Genomic DNA, 19,543 nt, shown 5'->3' with positions numbered 1-19,543 from the left:
GGAGAGGGGGTCCCAGGGAGGGGAAGGCAGGGGTGCAGCTCTCGAGGGTTTTGTGGAGTGCAGCTGGCTCCTGGAATCGCTCAAGTGCTGGAGAAACGGGGGTCATGCTCCTCTGTGGGCTCACAGAGCAGGGACAGAACACCGGGGCGGGCGTTTGCGCTCGGAAATCTGCTCAATCCCTGCCCTGGCCGCCGCTGTAACCTGCGTTTGTCTCTCGTAGTAAGAAAAGAGCTGATGGCCGAGGCGGCTGCAAGCGAGCAAGGGCTCACGGCGGAGGAAAAGGTACGAGAGACGCTGCGGTTCCCCGCTCAGCGCCCTTCTGTGACGCTGTCCCTGGTCCCTGCAGATGCACTGGGGTATTTAAAACAAACAAAAAAAACCCCACAAACCCATCCTGCCTTCAGCTCGGTGCCTGGTTTGTCTCCTTCAGGACCAAACCTTCCCTGAGGATGAAGGGGCAGCTGCCCCCTCCGTTTCAGGGGTCTACTTCATTTGCCCGTTGACTGGGGCAGTTGTCAGGAAAGACAAGAAAGAAAAGCACCTCAGAGAAGCCATCCAGGCGGTAAGCGCCGTGTCTGCCGGCTGCACACCTTCATTTTCTCCTGTTTTAATTTGGTTTGGGGTGCGAATCCCCTCGAGCGCTGCAGCTCTGACCTCTCCACCCTCTCCCAAAGGGCAGCTCTGCTCCGCTGGAGCCTGTCCGAGCACCCTCCCTTCAGCTCGCTGGAAACGCCAATACTGGGAACTCTGGCTCTGTACTGGTTTGGGCTGGGACAGAGTTAATTTTCTTTATAGCAGCTTTTGGATTTGGGATGAAAACAGTGGTGATGACACACTGGGAGCAGCTGAACTGGGAAGCAGTGAATAAATTCACTTTTTTGCTTTTGCTATTAAATTATCTTCAGCCCAACCCACTTTTCTTTTTTTTTTTCCCCACTTTTACCCTTCCGATTCTCTCCCCCATCCCACCACAGGGGCACGAGCATAGTGCTGAGCTGCTGATCAGGATTAAAACCCCCCAGCCCTTTGTGCAGAGCAACATCAGCTCCCCTGACCCTCTTCTCTCCTCCTCCCCCAGTATTTCTCCGTAGACCCGGTGGCTGCCTCGATCATGGAGATTCACACCTTCAATAAGGACCGGGAGAAAGTGCGAGCGGGCGTGGAGACCATGGCCAAGTGAGTGCAGCAGTCAGAGCACGGAGCAGGCAGGCAGCTTGTCCTTGCCAGGCTAATGGGGGGGGCGGGATTTTCTTCCAAGAAAAGTCTGAAGAAAAAACCAAAGCTGAGCACTTGAACCATCTGAAGTGTCAGTTGAAATAAAGTCAACAGCCCAGAGATGTTTTAAGAGTTGGTCCCCTAGTCCAAGAGCTTTGGGAAGCTGCTGGTTGAGATCCACCCCCCAGCTTCTAGCATGGGCATGAAACACTGATTTATTTTATTTTCCTCAGCTCTTTTATCTGTAAGAAACACTGTGAGGTCTCCCAGTTTCTTCTTCCACCTTGGGGTAGCGTGTCCTCAAGTGCCCGCTTTGATCCACACGACGCATTCCTCTTTCTGCAGATACTTGGACAACATCTATCTCCATCCAGAGGAGGAGAAGTACCGGAAAATCAAACTGCAGAACAAAGTGTTTCAGGTGAGACCCAGGCTCCTGCCCGTGCTCTGCCTAGGAAAGTCCTTGCCTGGAGCAGACTCCATTGAAATTCTTTCCTTTTCTTCCAGGAAAGGATAAACTGCCTGGAAGGGATACACAGATTTTTCCAGGCTATCGGGTTTGAGACAAAAACACTGCCTGTTCCAGGACAAGGCAAGAAAATCCAAGTGTATTAAACTGGAGTCGGCAGTTTGAGGGGTGGTGGGACGTCCAGTGGGGGCTGAGCTCCGCAGGCTGTCACAAAGGCTGGTCCTCCAAGGCTGTCACAGAAACAGCCGCTCCCCCTGCAGTTTCTCCATTAAAACATCGTATTTCTTGGAGATCCTGGCCCCTGTATTTCGTACGTTACTCATGCAGAGAACAAGAGACCCAAATCCTGGCCTTTTGGTTGCAGAGAGCACGGAGGAGTACTACGTTCTGAGGGACGACATGCTGACCAGGCTGGAAGATCTCAAGGGCTACAAAGAGCAGCTTTTAAACTCCGAGCCGGTGCGAGCCCAGCTGGATCGCCAGCTCTGCGTATTTAAACCGTCGCCCGAAGCTGCTCGGTTTGAGCTGCCAAACGACTTCTACAACCTCACTGCAGAAGAGATCAAACGAGAGCAGAGGCTCCGGTGAGTAGGTTTAGGAGAGCCCCGGCTGCCCGGGGGGCATGCGATGCCAAGTCGGAGTCTTGTACTTCTCCTTCGTGATAAAAACTGCTTTCTGTTTAAAGGACAGAAGCGGTGGAGAAGGCTTCAATGCTGAGGACAAAAGCCATGCGAGAGAAAGAAGAACAAAGGGAAATGCGCAAGTACAACTACACCCTGCTACGAGTCCGGTTTCCCGATGGCTACATCCTCCAGGGTAAAAGAATTCTTACCTCTTGGACAGACCCAAAACCTTCTGAGAATACTCGTAGTGTAAGAATTTAAATAATAAGCAGGCTTGAGGTGTGCTGAAACAGAATAAAGCAACAAAAAACAGGGCAGGGTAATGTTCCTCTAAGAATTTTTCCCATCTCTGAGCCCTCCACCAGCGCAGGGTAGGGACTGTACACCGGGGTTGAGTGGAGAGGGAAGGATCTCAAGGATCACGCCGTTAATTAAAGCGCGCTCTTCCCAGGCTGCTGCGAGGACGCTGGACTCATTAGACGGGTTTGATACAGGAACCAGCATGAGGTTTCCTGTGAGCTAGGGGGCTATACAGCCGTATAAATCCTCTTCAGATTTTGCAGTAGAACTCCGGAAATCATTTCAGGCTTTCCTGACTCTTTGTTAGGGGCTGGCAGGAGCTTGCAACAATGGAAGTAATATTTTTCTTTGGGGATTCTGCTTTTATACTTTCCAACTGAATCAGTCCGTTTCTGTGTCACTGAAGTAGTTCGTACAGTTTCCACGAGTACGTGAGCCCCACGAAACCTCCCACAAAAGGTTAGATTTGGTAAATGCCAGAGGCTCTCTTAATACCTCACCTTGTTTCCTCATGGCAGGGACTTTTTATGCCCGAGAATCGCTATCTGCGCTCTACAGCTTTGTGAGAGAAGCGCTCAGAGACGACTGGCTGCCCTTTGAGCTGCTGGGACCTGGGGGCCTCAAACTGACTGATGAGAACTTGGCCTTCAATGAGTGTGGGCTGGTGAGTGAAAAAAGAGAGAGCTGGTACTTTCCACAGGGGTGTTCGGAGTCATCTGCCGCTCATAATGTAGAGAGGTTTGTGTTTTCTGCTTTCAGGGCCATAGGTTGGGCTCTGGCCCCTTCTTTTTAAGCGCAAGTAAAAAAGTAACTGCTTGAGGGCTCCGGGCTCAGGGGTGCTGGGTCTGTCTGGAAGGAATGGCAAGGACCTGCCTCTCATCACAAATTTAAGCTGCAGGAGTTGTCAGCAGCTCTGGCAGAGGTTTAGCATCCACGCTGGGCAAAGAGGGAAGGCAGCAACTGTGAGGCAAGCACAGCTCTAGCAGAAGGCTTCCACCAGAAAGCCCAAAGCAGTGTCCTCTAAGGAGCTTCTTGCAGAAATCCATGCTCGTCCTTTTTAGTTAAAGTGCTCGAAGTTTTTGCAGGTCTGTGAACATGCAAGAGGTCAAAGTATAACATTGCTCTAGGTTCCTAACTGCCTTCTCTGTTCCAGGTGCCCTCAGCCCTCCTGACCCTCGCCTGGGACACGGCGGTCATGGCAGACATTCAGGCATCCAGAGAGGAGCAGCCAGCAAGTGCCCTGAAACCAGAACTGCTCTCCAGAGTCCAGACACTGTCGTGAAATAAAGGGCAGTGGAGTCCATGCTGGTGGCTTGAGATGGTTTCCTCATTTCCCCATACAGACTGTTGGAGCTTCCAGCTACAGGACCTCAGAAATGATGTTGGTTTAGCTCTGCCCAGTGGGAATCTAGGTTCTGCCATGTCACGCCCACCTCACGGTCACCTCCACAGCTCCAGCAGCCACACAGCAAGGCAGTCTGGCCCAGTAAGACACTACAGGACTGCTCTGAATAGCTTTAAAAGCAGAGGTGGAGCAGGGACCGCCTGAGGTGTTTCCAAGACCCTGATGAAGCACCACTCTCCTCCTTTGGAGGGGGGATAGGTGCAAGCACTGGGCAGGATTACCAGTCAATTGAGCCTGGATCTCAGGCTGGGCTTAGAACTCAGCTCTTCCCTTTCCTTCGCTGTGCACTGTAACTTCTATGGGAGAGAATATATTTAGATAAAATTATGTTTAGTCTGATTAAATGGAATATTTAAAGACTCAGTTCTGTTCAAAGTTATTTGAATTACATTGCTCTTATAGGCTTGAAATGCTGAGGAGCTCCAGTCAGTGCTGGGGCTGGCACTGGTGTTACTGGTGCAGCTGGGGCATGACCCAGCTTTTCACTTCAGCCAGACCAGGGGACTGACAACAGGCAACAGCAATTTCAGATTAACAGACATTAACCCTCAAAGTAAGGGCAGTAGTTTAGGGAACTAACTCATCAGCTCACCAGTTGTATAAAGTTAAAAGCCCCAGCAAGTTTGTTACATATGTAACAAAGTTTGATGCTAATTCAGTGTTTTATAATTCAATCCTGAAGTTGTTTTGCAGGGTAGAGCCCAGCTGTTCCAGATACAGCTTTTATTGCAGCAACCTGTGCAGAGACCGATAATTATCTGTAATTAATACCAGTCTGGCCCAAAATAGGAGAAACAAGGTGCAGGTATTTTTTTCTTTCCCAAAGAGTAAAGTCTTGCTGCTGTTCTCTGTAGCAAGTAAGACCACAAACAGGATGGTATAGATAGCATAAATTCAAATATAATTGTACATCATTTATACCCAAGGCCATGCTATACAACAGTATGAACAGAGTCATTCCCCCAGTGGCATCACAATAAACTTATTTCAAAAATCCCTCCGCTAATTTTAGAGATAACTTAGATACCTTCCATTACAAAGAAGTATCAAAATTTCAATAATGCTTTATTAAGGACAGATTAATATGCAGTATTTTTTTTTTAAAGCTAAAAACTAGATCTAAAACTTTAAGCTTCCAACTGGTCTGAAGCAGAACAAAGTGCTGTCTTCTCTTTACAAGAAATATGGAATACTTTCAAGTATCTTGGTTCAAAGATACACAAGGTTTAAAATTTTCTAACTCATTCTACATACATACAGAGAAGTTAGTAGGCATTGAAGTCTCAAGCTGTATTAGACGGGCTGACCACACTGGTGTCCTGGAGAGCGGCTCTCATGGCATCAGATTCTGAAGCTGTTTCAGGAACTGCCAGCATCGAATCTGCAAAGTAGAAAAGGTGTTGGGTTTGGTGTTTTTTTTATCATTTATCTAGTAGAATTTGACTACTATATGCTTCATCTGTCTTAGCTTGTCTGCTGCTGCAAGTCTCCTTTTCAATACTATTTAAAAAACCGGTTTTAATATTGAGTTAACATCAATCCAGAATAAAATTACTTCAACCATAAAAAGGATCTTCGTAATCTCTTCAGTGCTTTACACTCAGAGTTAAACAAATACAGCTGCACGCGTCTCAGCAAAGCCCGGGGAAGGCAAGCTCCTGAATAGCATCCCTGTCCTCAGAAGGAGAAGTTACAAACCTGAAGCGAGGCTTTCATCTGGCTGCCGTCTTGTAATAAGCAAAAGCAGCTTAAGATTAAACGCAAAGCTTCTTGTCAAACAGCTAGATTGTGCATTGGGGAAGGCGAGAGGAGGAATGTCACACCAGCCGAGAGAGAAAGGAGAACTCAGATATGTCTAGAAGGGATCACACACACTGTAGAATTTAAGACTTTGGGAATATGCACGAGCCCTTATCTGTAAGGTAGCGGAGCTGCCCGACACAAACGCCACAAAACCCCTGAATTCAGGTTGTGCCAGTAGTGCTGGGAAAGAGCTCCATCATGAGCACGGTAAGAAAGGGCTGGGAGGTTTTGGAAGCAGTTCAGAGGAGCTGAATGCACATCAAGGGGTTGGTGCTGAGTCATTGATCTGTACGATCGAGTACGTATAGCTAAAACCTCACGGAGATGAAAGGAGCCACTCCACAGCCTCATCCCACCGATCCTGAATCCGCAGCCTGAAAGGATCCACTCCAGCAGCGGAGCTTTGAAAGCTCCTTCCCAAGGGATAACTGGGACACAGATATCAGCAACTGGAACCAAGCTGCGCAGTGGCGATCAGAGCCCTCCCCTGCCAAACAGCCCAGAGCCTGGTTATTATCCGATGGTATTTCCTTCGGAGCAGACAATCCAGCCTGTGCTTTGGGAAGGCAGCAGAAGGGAGTTACTCTCCTTGTCCGTCCTGGAAGGACTCTGAACGCCCCAGGGACCAGCCCTGCTCGGTAATGTTTCCCAATAATTAGGGGATCTGCTGATACCGGCTCCAGTGTTCACTTTGCTGATCAGGAAAAAACCCACATGGTAACACTGGCAGCCAAGCGCTCGTCACAAGCACTTTGCTCTATTTAGTTGATTGGAGGAAGGAGGGAAGAAAGGGCAAGAGCAGGGTGGAGAAGACCATAAATAGTAAAGAAGCATCTAGAATAAAGCATAAAAAAGTAGAGAAGCACCCAGAATAAAACATCTACAGAGAAGAGCACAAGGTGTGACGAAAGAATGGGAGAAAAAAACAACACACCAGGTTTAGCCATGCACCGTTCCTACTGTCACACTCTCCCTTCTGGGAGCAAGCCCAGAGCCTGCTCCCAGTTTATTTTCCCACCTTTGCCTGTCTGTACATCCACAATCATGCAGTCATCGTCTTCCTCATCTTCCTCAGTGTCTGCCTGGAATCCATCCATCTCCGCAGCTTCAGCCTTAAGGTAAAAAGAAAAAAGGTACCAGCTCTGTTATCAGCGAGCTGACGGTGCCACTGCGCGAGACCGAGCACAGCCAGCGCGGGAAGGACGACAACAGCACCCACTCCTCACGGCGAAGAGTCACAGCACAGTCTGAGCAGCTGGACACATGCGTAGGGAAGAAAAATTTGATAAAAGGCCTCATCTGCAGTGGCACACGCAGCAGGAAGCACGCCAGGCTTCTGCTCCGAGATGTTCTGCTGTTACACAACGCGACGAGCAGCCTCCACATTGAAAACTCAGAGCAAACATTCAGCAAAATCTGACTCGGTTCTGTTGGGTTTTTTGGAAGGGAAATCTCTAACCCCCTGCTGATTATTTTGGATGCTTTCTTCCTTCTGAAGATGGAAAATGACTTTTGCCTGTCAAGTTTGAAGCATATTCTCCTCCTCATCTTTGCCAATTAGCTTTTATTCAGGGAGGGGTGACAGTTCTGCCCTTGGTGACTCTATTTCCTGCCACAGGAGCAGCACAAACTACTCATTTTGAATTGAGAAAATAAATACAAGGAGTGACACAAACTGAAGTTGCCCAGCATGGAACAGCTGCAAGCATTTTTTGGGTTTCCCTGCCCCCCTGCCTCAACTGGAACAGGGGAATGAAAATCTCAGACCTAAAACCTGGTCCCCACCCCCTACAAGCTGTTCCAAGAGAAGAAATTTTAAATTTACATCTTTCCCTCAAGTCCCAGCTCTCAGATGAAGCACTCCCCTCCTACACGTGTGCAGGTACTGCCCACTTCACCACCGAGCTCTCCTCTCTCCACAGCTTATGTAAGAGCAGCTTCACTAAACACGAGTCCTGGCCGTAGTAACACGTGCTGGGGCGGGCGACGAGCAGCCCCGACCTCCCAAATCGTTCCTGGGCTCTCCCCGAGCTCCAGCCTCACTCGACAGGGAGGATGGGACCTCAGGACCTGAGCAGTGCTGGTTTAGACATCAGCATGAAAGGCTTTCGGGAGTCTGACACCTTTTCTCCGAGCTGCCCGGCACCGCACAAAAGCAGCTTTAAGATGTTTTCGGGAGCTTTGAAGCATTCAGGCTGGTGATGTAATTCTGCTAAAAGCCTTTGTTTCGCTATTTCTGCCCAAGCAGCCAGCTATAAGCAGGGTTTGCAGTAGGTGCCAAGCAGAGATTTTTATCTCTGCCTTTATTTAGTGGATCAGAAAAAAGCCAAGCAGATGGAGTTTGGGGGCTGAGCAGCTTCTCACAAGCCTCTGATCCCTATCGCTACCTGAGTGCGGAGCTTTCACTGTAGAAAAGCCAGAGAAGCCAAAAATAAAGTGAGAAGGAAAACACATAAAAAGCCTTATCTCTGGCTTCTTTCTTCATCCCTTTTGTCCACAGGGGATGAGGAATAAATCCACTGCCAGCGCAAACCCTGTCCTGCCTGGAGGTTTGGGAGCAAACGGTTGATAGCACTGAGGTTCAGGACCTAAAGCTTAAATGCACGACGGAGCATCACACAGCTAAAGCAGCGATCCCGTACTTCTCAGGCATCCTTTTGGATGATTAAGCTCTTAAAACCACCCGTGGTCACCTTGAAAAGCAGGAGCAAACAACAGGAAGACCACAACAAAGCTCAGAGCTGGAGTAGCAGCTCCTCCAAATCCAGCTCATTTTTGTTCCTATGAATTATTACATTTTTTTTAAACCAGCTCTTGAAATTCAGCTTTATGTTTGACAGTACAAGCCAGAGACTTTACAGACTATTATGGGTTGAGTTGCAGCACTTAGGAACCACATTTAATCAGTACAGATGCAACTGCTGTAAGTCACCAGCTCGGGCTATACATCTGGCAGCCATACACACACACAAAAACCTGCCCATAAATTACACACAGCTGTAAACCCAAGGCCAAGCAGACACTCAGAAACTATTCACAGCTTGGATGCAATCACTGCCAAAGAGCAGAAAATGGAAGAACAGCAGGAGAGCAACATTTCAAATGGAACACGCAGTCTGAGCTGGAGAGACATAAAAGAAACCCATCTCTTTAGACTCACATAATTTCACTCCTTTCCCTACAAAAAGGGTTTTTTTGGATGAAGATCTGCTGCTTAATATTCTGACTCTGCTCACGGCAGATCTAGGCCAGGCTGGGAGGCACGCCAGGATGCTCGCCTACCCAAGACGCGCAGCGACATTCCCGTCGTGCTTTACTGGGGAAGAACACGGCGACAGGAACTCACCTGTTCGGCATCCCGAGGTCTTTTCATGAATTTCGTGATGCACATGCTGCCGGTGGGCTTCCTCTTGACCGACACGGGGGTGGTCTGCAGGACCGCCGCGCCTGGCACACTGCCACCCTCCTCCTTCCCTGAAGAAGGGACTTGGGTGACGTAGTTCCATTGACAAGGGACAGGGAGATGCTCTTGATCGAAACTCTTCAGCACCTCTGAGTGGACGTACCAGCACATCCTATATTCAGGTCTCTTCTCGTACACAGAGTTCTCAGAAATTATTCGCTTTAGCCTGGCTTTGGAAGGGACACTGCTGTCCTCGCCGACGGGCGTCTGCGGGCGGGAGGTGTGGGGACTCGTAGGGCTCATGTTGCTGCTGTCGGCGGCTGCAGTCACATCACTGAACAGTCCTTGCCGGCAGCACTCCTGGAATTCCTGGATGATCACTTTGCTCCCGTTCACGTTGCCATGCAGCAGCGGCAGAAGCTGGCCGAGGACTACAGAGAAGAAAGGACACAAGGGTTGTGGGGAGGAAAATGTTTGAAGGCGGAGAAAAGCCGGGCTGACATAACCCATCAGTACACACACTCCAGAGAGAGGACAAATGGGCTGAGATTAATTTTAGATACGGGATTGGAACAGAAGCTAAATTTGATGTTGGAAAAGTCACCGCCAATAACAACCCCCAGGGGTGAAAGCTTCAGCCCCTGCTCTAGCCTGCGTGTGCATTATTCACATCCTTGCGGTTATCACACACAGGAGATACTCGGTACTGAAACTGGTCAGACAAATGAAATCCTCTCCCCTTGGACAACAAACGGGTCAATGGACTCAGACACTTCCATCGAGCAGTCCTAAACCCGAGTCTACTGAAGCCTTGTTGGCTTTATTTCTGAGATTATCTAGAACAAGATTTTTTGGAGAGCATAACCAAGGCCATACTGGATGCAATGCTGAAAAACTCCTTCCCAAGAACTCCCTGGATTTCAGACCTGTCATAAACTCAATACAAAAATCTATGAGCCCCAAAGCAGAGTCCAATAGTGTGTAAGTACAAGTGGTTAGCTCTTCAGGTCTTACTTTGCTGATCTTTTGCTCTTTTTTTACTGCATTTCTGTATCTGCTGTTCTTCCTCTGCAACAGCTGAATCCAGGACACACGCCGTGAACTGCTGGAGAACCTTTAGGTCCGCATTCGTGCTGCTGTCGTTTTCTGCGCTTTCCCAGACGCAGCCGATTTTCACAGGCTGGAGAACATGGAACCTCTTCCCCTTGGCCATCAGCTCGTCCCACTCCTTTGCCTTCAGCTTCTGACGAACCTTGTGATTCTCTGGATCGCATTCCTAAAACCACAGGCGAGAAAGAACTCGATCCATCCGTGCCAGGGAAAACAAAAGCTTTTTAAACCCAGCTTTTTATCATGTTCCCTGAGCTACAGAAGTCTGCTCCTGAACCATGCAGATCCAAGTCACATCAGTGCCAAGACTAAACACTTTCTTCCTCTGCCAATATTTATGACACGATTCATTGGAAACAGATGGAAATCCAACGACACCCAGTTCACTTACTTCTGTCACTCCTTCATCTTCAGACAGGTACCCATGGGGTACAAAAAAGCCATCGTCATCGTCTTCATCCTCTCCCTCCTCTTCATCATCCTAAAAATAAACTCTGCTTATTAGAAATTACACTTGGGAAGTGCAATTGGATCAGAAAGCTTTTTTCAGCATGCGGAATCCTTACCCCTTCACTATGGGAGAGACTTTCTCCAGGTTCCTCCTCTTCCCATTCTTCATCGCTATCTACTTCGTAGTCTAGTAGTTTCTAGAAGAAAAACCAACATACGACTTCTGTAAATAAATTCAGAGCGCAGGGGTTCAAAACTCAGCAGCAAGAGGGAACACGCAAGTGGATTGGAAATCCCAGAGGGCAAGCGAACTTGGCCAACTGCATATTCACTTCAAGAGCGTAAAGAAAAAAAAATAATCCAACTATGCTGCCTGTGAGGTGCTTACACTGTCCTTTGCCCAAGGATTTCTGGGACGGATTGTGGTGGTTTTCTTGTTCCATGTGCCCCAGTATGCAGGACGGTGATTCTCGCAGAACTGCAGAAGTTTCATTCTGCCAAATTTCCCCCTTTCAGGAACGACATCTGTTTTGCAGTTATCCACGACCACCACGTCGCTGTGAAAAGAAGATACAGTCTTCAGGACCTACAGAACACTCCCCTGCTGCTCAAGAAAACATCTAGAAAAAGCTTCAGAGGAGCCACAACACCAACCCAGAGCTTGAGATCATTACAAGAGGCTCTCCCAAATCGTCCGCGAGAACGTGGGTTCCGGACAAGCCACCTTCCTCCTTAACTGCAACCCTACCACAGCTCTGTTCTAGCTATCGGTGTGTTTACTTTTATTTGAAGCTATCAAAGATGAACACCACTACAGGCCAGTTGTGTCTAGTGCTGAAGACAGCTGCCTGAAGCACAAGATTTCCTGCAGGGAAGGATCTGAGGAGCATTGTATGTAATGAAGAAAATCTCCATCATAACATATTGCTCCCCATGGAAACAATTCTCATACCAAATGAGTATTCGAAGAAAAGCTCCCTCTTTCCATCATCCCCAAAAATAGAATAAGACTGCCTCAAAACCATCCTGCAGGTCATGATAGAAAAAAATCAAAGAAAACCCCCAAACCCCAGACTGACCTGTTCACTATGTCAGCACTGTTACTGACAAAAGTAGGTCCGGTTTTACGCGGTTTACGACACTTCAGATCCCTCAAGAAAGAAACTTCACTATTCTGTGCACGCAGGAGCTTATCCAGCTGTTCTAAGAAGTCTGGATCCAGGGCAATACGACAGAGGGGAGCTAAGACCATGTTCTCCTTAATTTCAAAAGGAGCAAACTTTCCGCAAGAGCCAGCAAGAATCTGAAATATTAAGTGAGGACCGTTAGGGTCTGAAAACCTGAGAAACCGCAGTACCAACACATTCATGATATACAACAAATCTCAACATGTCTGAACAAAGATTTAGGTTAAGCCCTTCCTATCTGAGACTCCAAAAGATCCTCTCAAGGGAATACAGCTCTTTACAGCCAATGCAGCAGAGACAGAGCTGAGATTTTTACTACAGCAACTACAAACTTATTTTGCCATCTCTGCTCTGGTCACAAACTTTTTTTAAAAATCCTTTTCACTTTTGAAATTAAGAAGTAAGAAATACTAATGCTTTCTCCACCTAAGAAGCTCTAAAGGACAGATTAGAAGGAAATCGGTGTCTTTGTCAGAACACGACTCATGAAAGACTAACAGAACACAGGAATTGCAATACCTCACCTTTGGGGCTTGGGGAGTCTTTGGTTTCTGGAAGAACCTCGTGATTTCTGCTTTCTGTGCATTAATACGCTGAAATTAGAATCAAAATGCAAATTAGAAACACCAAGGCAGGACAAGATCTTATAATTCAAGGTGAACTAATGCATAATCCATCATCAAATCTAGCGAGGTAGAACAAAGTTCAGTTATTCACCAGCTCCTGTAACTCAACAAAGAAAAGTCTCCTCTAAGAGAACTTTGTGGATTCCAATGTCATTGCTAAGACAAAGGATAGAGTTCACCTACAGGCACTGAGAAAAATAAATGCAGAAAGAATTTGACAGATAAAGGCAAAGACACAAACACATACAAAAGTAACAGACAAGAAACCTGCATGATATCGCAGCACCAGATCCGACTGGACAGGCTGCGCCCCAGATGGACATGCTGCGCCCCAGATGGACATGCTCACTTCCCCACGACCATCCGAGGGGCTCCAAGTCGGGGTACGCTGCCTGGAGAACCACAGCAGCCCCGGTCCGAAGGGCTCAGCAGCCGGCAGCAGGGTGCCAGGGAGCCCATTAACAGCATTTCACAGAAGAATTTACAGACAAGTTAGAAAAAGCATTTACCTTTTCCTCCTCTCTTAACCGTTTCTCCTCTTCTTTCTTCCTTTTCTCTTCAAGTTTTGCCCTTTAATATAAAGTTCATTTTAATTGTCACACATCATTAAAGGTTTATTTGCCCTAGGGGAGAGGTGAGAAGCCCAAGACCTTGACTAAGACTATCATGTTAGGCAAAGATCATCCATAATTCAAACACACAGAAGACTCTTCCTTCCTTCTAAAGCAAACAATGACCTGTTTTACCCACAAAGTACCCAGGCTGCCTCAAGTTTCCCTCAACACCAGGAAAGGATATTTCTGGAATTATCAAGTTACAAGCAACTTCCTCGACAGACAGAGCACCAGCACCAGCAAATTGCAGAAGTACGAGCAGGACTGGTCACGAACGGAAAGCTCAGCAGTGTGGCAGCGCTCTTCAGCCATCTCAAACCAGAGCCCAGCTCTGCCTGGGAGCTGCTGAGACTAGGGTCAGGTGTACAGAGTCTTTCAAGCACTTAAAATACATCATGTGACAAACAGGGACCTGCTGTTTGAGCAGCACAGACTCTAGAAGGGACAGTTAAGGTGTTACACATTGTTACACCCAAGAACCCAAGCCACTTACTCCAAAGCTTCCTGCCTCTCCTTGCGTTTCTCCTCCTTCACTCGCAGCTTCTCAGCTTTTTCCTTTTCTTCTTTCTCCTTCTTTTCTCTCCTTTCTTTCTCTTTCAACTCTTTCTCTTCTTCTTTCTTCTTCTTCGCCTCCTCCTTGGCTCGCTCCTTTGCCGCTTTCGCCTCTTCTTTCAGCCTTCCCTTCTCCTCCCTTTCCGCTTGCAGCTTCTGCAGCTTGTCCGCACGCTCCTGATCCTGGGTCAGAAACAAGCCATTAAGTGAGTCGTCTTTTTGTACGCAGTCATAGTTGCTACCATAAGAAACATGAGTAAAATAAGGACTTCATTTATTTCTTTGGAGATACATACCCCACAAGCCAAGCTTTCAAGCTTTTACATCAATGTAAGGCTACCACAGTATAAATTTTATCTGATTTTGCATTATAAACCCACCAGGATTTTCCAATTATGTTTTTCGCTGTCTCAGGCAGTAATGCCAGTCTCCAAATTGTTGCACTTGCTTTGCAAGACCCGGAGCTTGCAAAAAAACTGTCACTTGTGTCAGTCCACTGGGGATAATGAGACAGCACCAGGTGCCCTGAGCTTATTTAAGGGACACAAGGGGGGAAGATTCCATCGGAAGTGTTGCCCTTCAGAGCATTTCCTCCCAAAGCAACTGAAATGCTCACTATGGGTCTAGCGACACACAGGAGGAGGCAGCACACATACTAAAAAAATGACAAATTAAAGATGCTTCAGCATTGGTGACTTCACCAGGAAATTAAGGTCTGTCTGAGCTCACACAAACATCCTCCCTGGGTATTTTCACTTTTGTTTTATTTATTTCGCATCTCTTCTTGGCGACATCAAGACTTACTGAACAGTGTGACAATGTACAAATAACTGCAGAAGACAACCAAGGAAGAAAATGGTGCCAAGGGTAAAAAAAAAAAAGCCAATATTGTCAGAACTGAGACACAGGAATCAGTGAAAAATCTACCGGGTAGTCTGGAAAATGGTGTGCAGTTAACATCGAGATTGGTGGGTCTATTGAATTTTTAGCATCATAAAGCTTCCGTTCGCATCTCTCCCTCACGTCGCTGCTATTTTTAAGGCACACATAGAATGGAAGAACACAACAGATTGGATTTCTATATGGGGCACTGCAAAAAGCATCTCGGGAGCAGGCTGAGCCACAGACAGCTTATATAAACCACACAACAGTCCCCTACCAATGTTATAAACTAGTTACCGAGAAACACAATAAAAATTCATCAGCGTCCGCCTTCCCCAAACCACAGCTTTCCAGCAGGCAAAGCCCACTCACGCAGCACCGCCTGCTCGACAACTCCACGTGATCCAGCAGCCTCCTTCATATTTAGGATTTCAGGACTGAAATCAGGATGGACGGCAAAATTATCGCCGTTATGGAATAGGCTTTGCTGCTCAGCTGCGTTCAAGCAAACGGAGACCGGAGCTTGAGCGCTTCCAGTAGCGACATTCACCAGGTTCTCCAGCCAGCCACGAACACAGCAGCCCGTTTGCCTCACTTATTAATGAGGAACAGACCCCACAGTTTGGGGCTTAAAAGGGGGAAGGGCAAGAAAATCGAAGCTAGAATCAAGCTTAAATAGAAGGCTCTGGAAGATTTCACTTGTACCTGTCTGCCTAGGCTGCACCGACCCTCTCAGGAAGGGTTTGAAAAAATTCTCAAAATTTTCCGTCTCGCATTCTGACAGGCAGTCAGCAACGTTTACAGTTTCTTAGTCTCTTACCAAAGCGCATGGAAACATGGTGCGGGCCACCCACACTGCATTACGAATGCGTTAAGCGGCTTTGGAAGGAGCCAAGGGCTGTAACTGAGTGGGTTACGGTTCTTCCATATTCATCCGTGAGGAAAACCAGGAAAGGAGATGTTTTAAGTGGACTAAAATGAAACACCAAGGGCTTTGCTTCCTATTCAATGCAAAAGGTTAAATTTTAGGTCAGGGAAAATGCCTTACTCTCTGTGATCTCAGCTTCTCCTTCTCTGCCGAACTTCTGTGGCATTTCTGAGATACCTGGAATGACAAAACACAAGTTTTAGAGATCCACATCCACCAGAACTCTCTCCAGAAGAGCAGCAAGCATCGTCTGCAGTATATTCACATTGTTCTTGCAGATCAGGATATTCAGCAACTGCAGTATTCCTCTAGTATCAGACCTGAGCACACAGTTCAGGCATATCTGATCTCACCACTTACATTTAAGCCCGAATACATCGAAATACTTCAGTTTACATTAAGTCCTTGTGTTCCTGAGTTTTGCATAAACAAATCCCTCCAGTCTACTCCCTTCTAAAGGTTCATCAGCAAGCGAATACCACGTGCAGAAAACCAAACAGAAGCTAGAGCTGCTCCAGATCCCGAGAGCACACCAGAGGACGTTTAATTATAGCAAAGTCACTTCCTTTGAGTTAAACTCGGTTTGGTTTTCATCCACATCCTACCGCTTACTCTTGCTATGACATTTAGGTACAACTTTCTGAACACAAGGACAATATCCATATTTTAATACTGTTTCTTCTTGTAATCGCAGCCCTCTTGCTCTTCCACTTGTACCAGCGCATCAACCCCAAGTTCCCAACAGGTGAAACATCTCTTAAAGCTGTTATTTACAGGAGGGAAGAAGATATTTCATGTTTAAGAACATTGTTCACAGACTGGTCAATATTTCAGCCTACCACGGCTTGGTTTCTTGTATGCCCCTCTTCCTTCTCCTGCCACGAGCAGTAGAAGATACCCTGTGATTAACAGACTAACACAGACTTTATTTTCTGTACTCACTGATATTTCAGTTTGCACAGTGCAAAGCTGTATCGGGAGAGCCTGTATTTATCTGACACTAAATCAGAATTCTTTCAGCCAGGTGCTTTAGTTTATCAGAGCGGTTTCCACCCAGGAACACAAACACGCCAGGACACATGGGCACAGGTCGAGGTGCAGACTTTCCTTCTTGGCAAGCAGCACCCGAGCTGTTCCTCCCTGACTTCACGTCCCAGGAAACCAACAACCTGCCTGTGATCAACAATTTGATGTGATCAAGAGTCAAGTACTTTTTTTTATTTGCTCTGTTACACTGGAAATACTTCATGCCTGCTTGAGTTTATGTACTTATTTTAGAGATCCAAGTTTGCGAGTTTTAACAGTGTAAGAATCGATCATTTTTCTTGATAAGCTCACTGAAAAAATTAAGGACCCATCCCATCAGGAGCTCCAAGCCCCGGCTAACTCATCCATAGCTCCTCCAGGCCACCAAGGCTTTTCCTCACCTGTGGGACAGCTTCTCCTTAAACCCCAGGGAAGAGCTGGTGAAAATCTTTTTTAAAAGCCTCAAGGTGGCATAAGGAGCAACACTACCAGCTGCTTCACCCTCATTGAGCCACACGCTCAGCTCTCCACCCCTAGCAGCACAACATCAACCCACCCCTCAACACCTTCCTCATTTTCCCCTCTAATAACGTCATCAAGCAAAACAAACACACCAGACAGTCCAGCCTAAGCATGGGCGAGGCTTAGTGACAGCGCCCAGGCATGCTCCCCAGGACTGCTCCGCTTCACAGGTTTAACCATGAGCGGCTGTGCCACCCCCAAGAGAAACCCCCCCATTACCCCTCTGCTGATCTGTTCCCCAAAACACCTGCTCACCGCTCAACCCTTCGAGCCCTGGGAAGGTTCCAGCCACCTATGAAGAAACCATTGTCCTTAGAACCTTTCCCTTCAATACAGCACCAAAAATCACAACGTTTTAGGGTCTCTTCCTGGAGCAGAGGTACTAAACCAGAACCAAGACCACAACCAACCAGCTCCTAAAGAGGGAATTTCAAAGTGTTCCCTCCTGCGCTCCAGCCTTCGCTGCCCAACAGCATCGTGTGTCCCCAGGAGCGCTGTACGCGTGGTGACTTTTTGCCAAAGCAGCTCAACAGTGCACCCGTAACGAGACTGCCGAGAGCACAAGCTCTGGACACTCAATTCAGAGAGACCAAGGCTCACCCAACTCATCCTCCATCCTCACGCACAGACCTGTAGCTCCACTGACGCACTGTAGTTTCAATTAAATAATTTTCTACACCACAGTTGCAGAAATGCAGAGTTTGGAAAGTATCTGCACTGACAGGTAGTGGGGTAACGTCCCCTCACAATCACAGCAGCTTCCTCAAGGACAGAAATAGAGGCTGCAAAATATCCCCTAATGGACAGAACTGCTTCTGGACACTGTCCTTATCCCAGTTACCAGAATGCTACATCTCAGGGCACACACTTCATTAAAAAAAAAATAAATAAATTTGTAACAGAGTTTAAAGTTACATTCACACAATGCAAATATACCAGCACCTTGAAACCAGGCAAAATTTAAATAAGATTTAAAGGAAGATCCAAAAGGGCAATAATTCAGCTGTTATTAGTAAATCAGCACCACCTTTCGCACACTTGGAGATCTCTGTGAATATCCTAGTCATCCATTTCACTATAAGCACAGGAAACCAAACAAACTGTTGTCAATGCAATAGCTTTAAAAAAAAAAACCCAAGAAGACAGACCAACCTTCCTAATGGGCGTCGAGGCAGCTAAAGGACTAGTACTTCTCTTTGTTTCTGCAACCAGCTGCACCTCGGGGGAGCTCACAGAGCGAGAGCTCAGCGAGGAGTTGGTCAGTCCAGAGTCTCCTTCGTGAGACGATTCCATGGTCTCATTTTCCGACGTGGTGCTTCCATCCAGAGAAATTACTTGGGGAGATTTTGCAGTCATAATATCCTCCAGCAGCACCACAGGCATTTTCCCCTCAAAGATGACATCCGTCAGTTCGCTCTGGCTGACCTTGGTGTTCTCCACACTGTTACACTCTGCTAATGTGGAACGTGAGGGGATTCCATCCTCCAGATCTTCATCTTTACTCGCTACAGCTTCACACCCCGCATCAGTCTGCATTAAATCATCTGCCTGAGCAGAACTCGAGCAACTCAACAGATTTATTTCTTTTCCTAATATGCCATTAGTTATAGCTACAGATGAAGACAATTTTGAATCAAAATCAATATGTTCTACGTCATCGCTTAGTCTATAGCTAGAGCCCTTTATCAGGTCAATAACAATTACAGGTTCACTTGTGTTATCTTTCGCATTTTTCTGTATAAAATGGTCTAACGGACCCTTTCCATTAATGAGTTTGGGAGCAAAATTCACATCGGAAACCAGCTGGCAGTCATTCTCCACGTTGTCCAGGGCCGCATGCGATGCGTTGAGGGAGGAATCCTTGCTTGGACCAAAACCACTCTGGGAGCTCTTCACTTTTTTAACTTCTGCATCCGCATCATATTTTTCCTTTGGTACAGGATTCAAGCGTTTGAAGGGCAAGCGAGCTGAAACAACATTTTATTCTTTTAGTCACATCATACAAGCCACAGGCGTGGGGGCAATCAAACATCAAGTTATTTTATTCGTTCTTAAGCACAAGAAATGAAACAGATGAGCCAAGTGGGGCCAGTTTATCACTACAAAGCCCATTTACTTCACAAAACCCAGCGTGACACCTTCTAAAGCCACACCGGGTGACAGACGCTCCCTCGGCCGCCTCACCTTGTACGAGCCTCCGCGGAGGAGCAGACGCTTTGTCCCTGCACTCCATGCCTGTGAGGGAAAATGAGAAAAAACATAATAAATAAAACATCTGTGACACGGTCCCGGTGAGCCCCCCGCTCCCCGGGGATACCGAGCCTCGGCAGGGCCCGACAGCTCCCCTCAGGCCAGACAAAGGGACCGGGGCGACCCCCCCGGGCACCTCCCCAGCTAAGGGGAATCTCCGCACCGCCGGGCACCGGCC

The 19,543-nt window shown here is 47.3% G+C and overlaps 2 protein-coding genes across 2 annotated transcripts; one reads left to right on the top strand and one right to left on the bottom strand.

The window, feature by feature from the left end:
• The first annotated feature begins 225 nt into the window (after positions 1-225).
• UBXN6 (UBX domain protein 6) lies at positions 226-3,889 on the top strand. The gene is made up of 9 exons (XM_010081763.1): positions 226-282; positions 431-562; positions 1,079-1,176; positions 1,561-1,636; positions 1,723-1,807; positions 2,049-2,268; positions 2,370-2,500; positions 3,126-3,271; positions 3,761-3,889. The coding sequence occupies exons 1-9, from the start codon at positions 235-237 to the stop codon at positions 3,887-3,889; spliced, it is 1,065 nt and encodes a 354-aa protein (XP_010080065.1). The 5' UTR covers positions 226-234.
• A 1,169-nt stretch (positions 3,890-5,058) lies between these two features.
• CHAF1A (chromatin assembly factor 1, subunit A (p150)) lies at positions 5,059-19,353 on the bottom strand. Its single transcript, XM_010081751.1, has 14 exons — positions 19,300-19,353; positions 18,268-19,082; positions 15,688-15,744; positions 13,699-13,940; positions 13,101-13,161; positions 12,490-12,558; positions 11,858-12,081; positions 11,167-11,335; positions 10,895-10,975; positions 10,720-10,809; positions 10,233-10,494; positions 9,162-9,649; positions 6,834-6,927; positions 5,059-5,393 (listed from the first exon to the last, which is right to left on the bottom strand). Exons 1-14 carry the CDS (start codon positions 19,346-19,348, stop codon positions 5,296-5,298), a joined length of 2,799 nt encoding a protein of 932 aa, XP_010080053.1. The 5' UTR covers positions 19,349-19,353; the 3' UTR covers positions 5,059-5,295.
• Between the last annotated feature and the right edge of the window lie 190 nt (positions 19,354-19,543).

This window comes from Pterocles gutturalis, unplaced genomic scaffold, assembly GCF_000699245.1.
Source record: "Pterocles gutturalis isolate BGI_N339 unplaced genomic scaffold, ASM69924v1 scaffold22551, whole genome shotgun sequence".
Classification (NCBI taxonomy): Eukaryota; Metazoa; Chordata; class Aves; order Pterocliformes; family Pteroclidae; genus Pterocles; species Pterocles gutturalis.
Note: the sequence above shows the minus strand (reverse complement) of the source record. Positions and strands in the feature narration are given on the sequence as shown.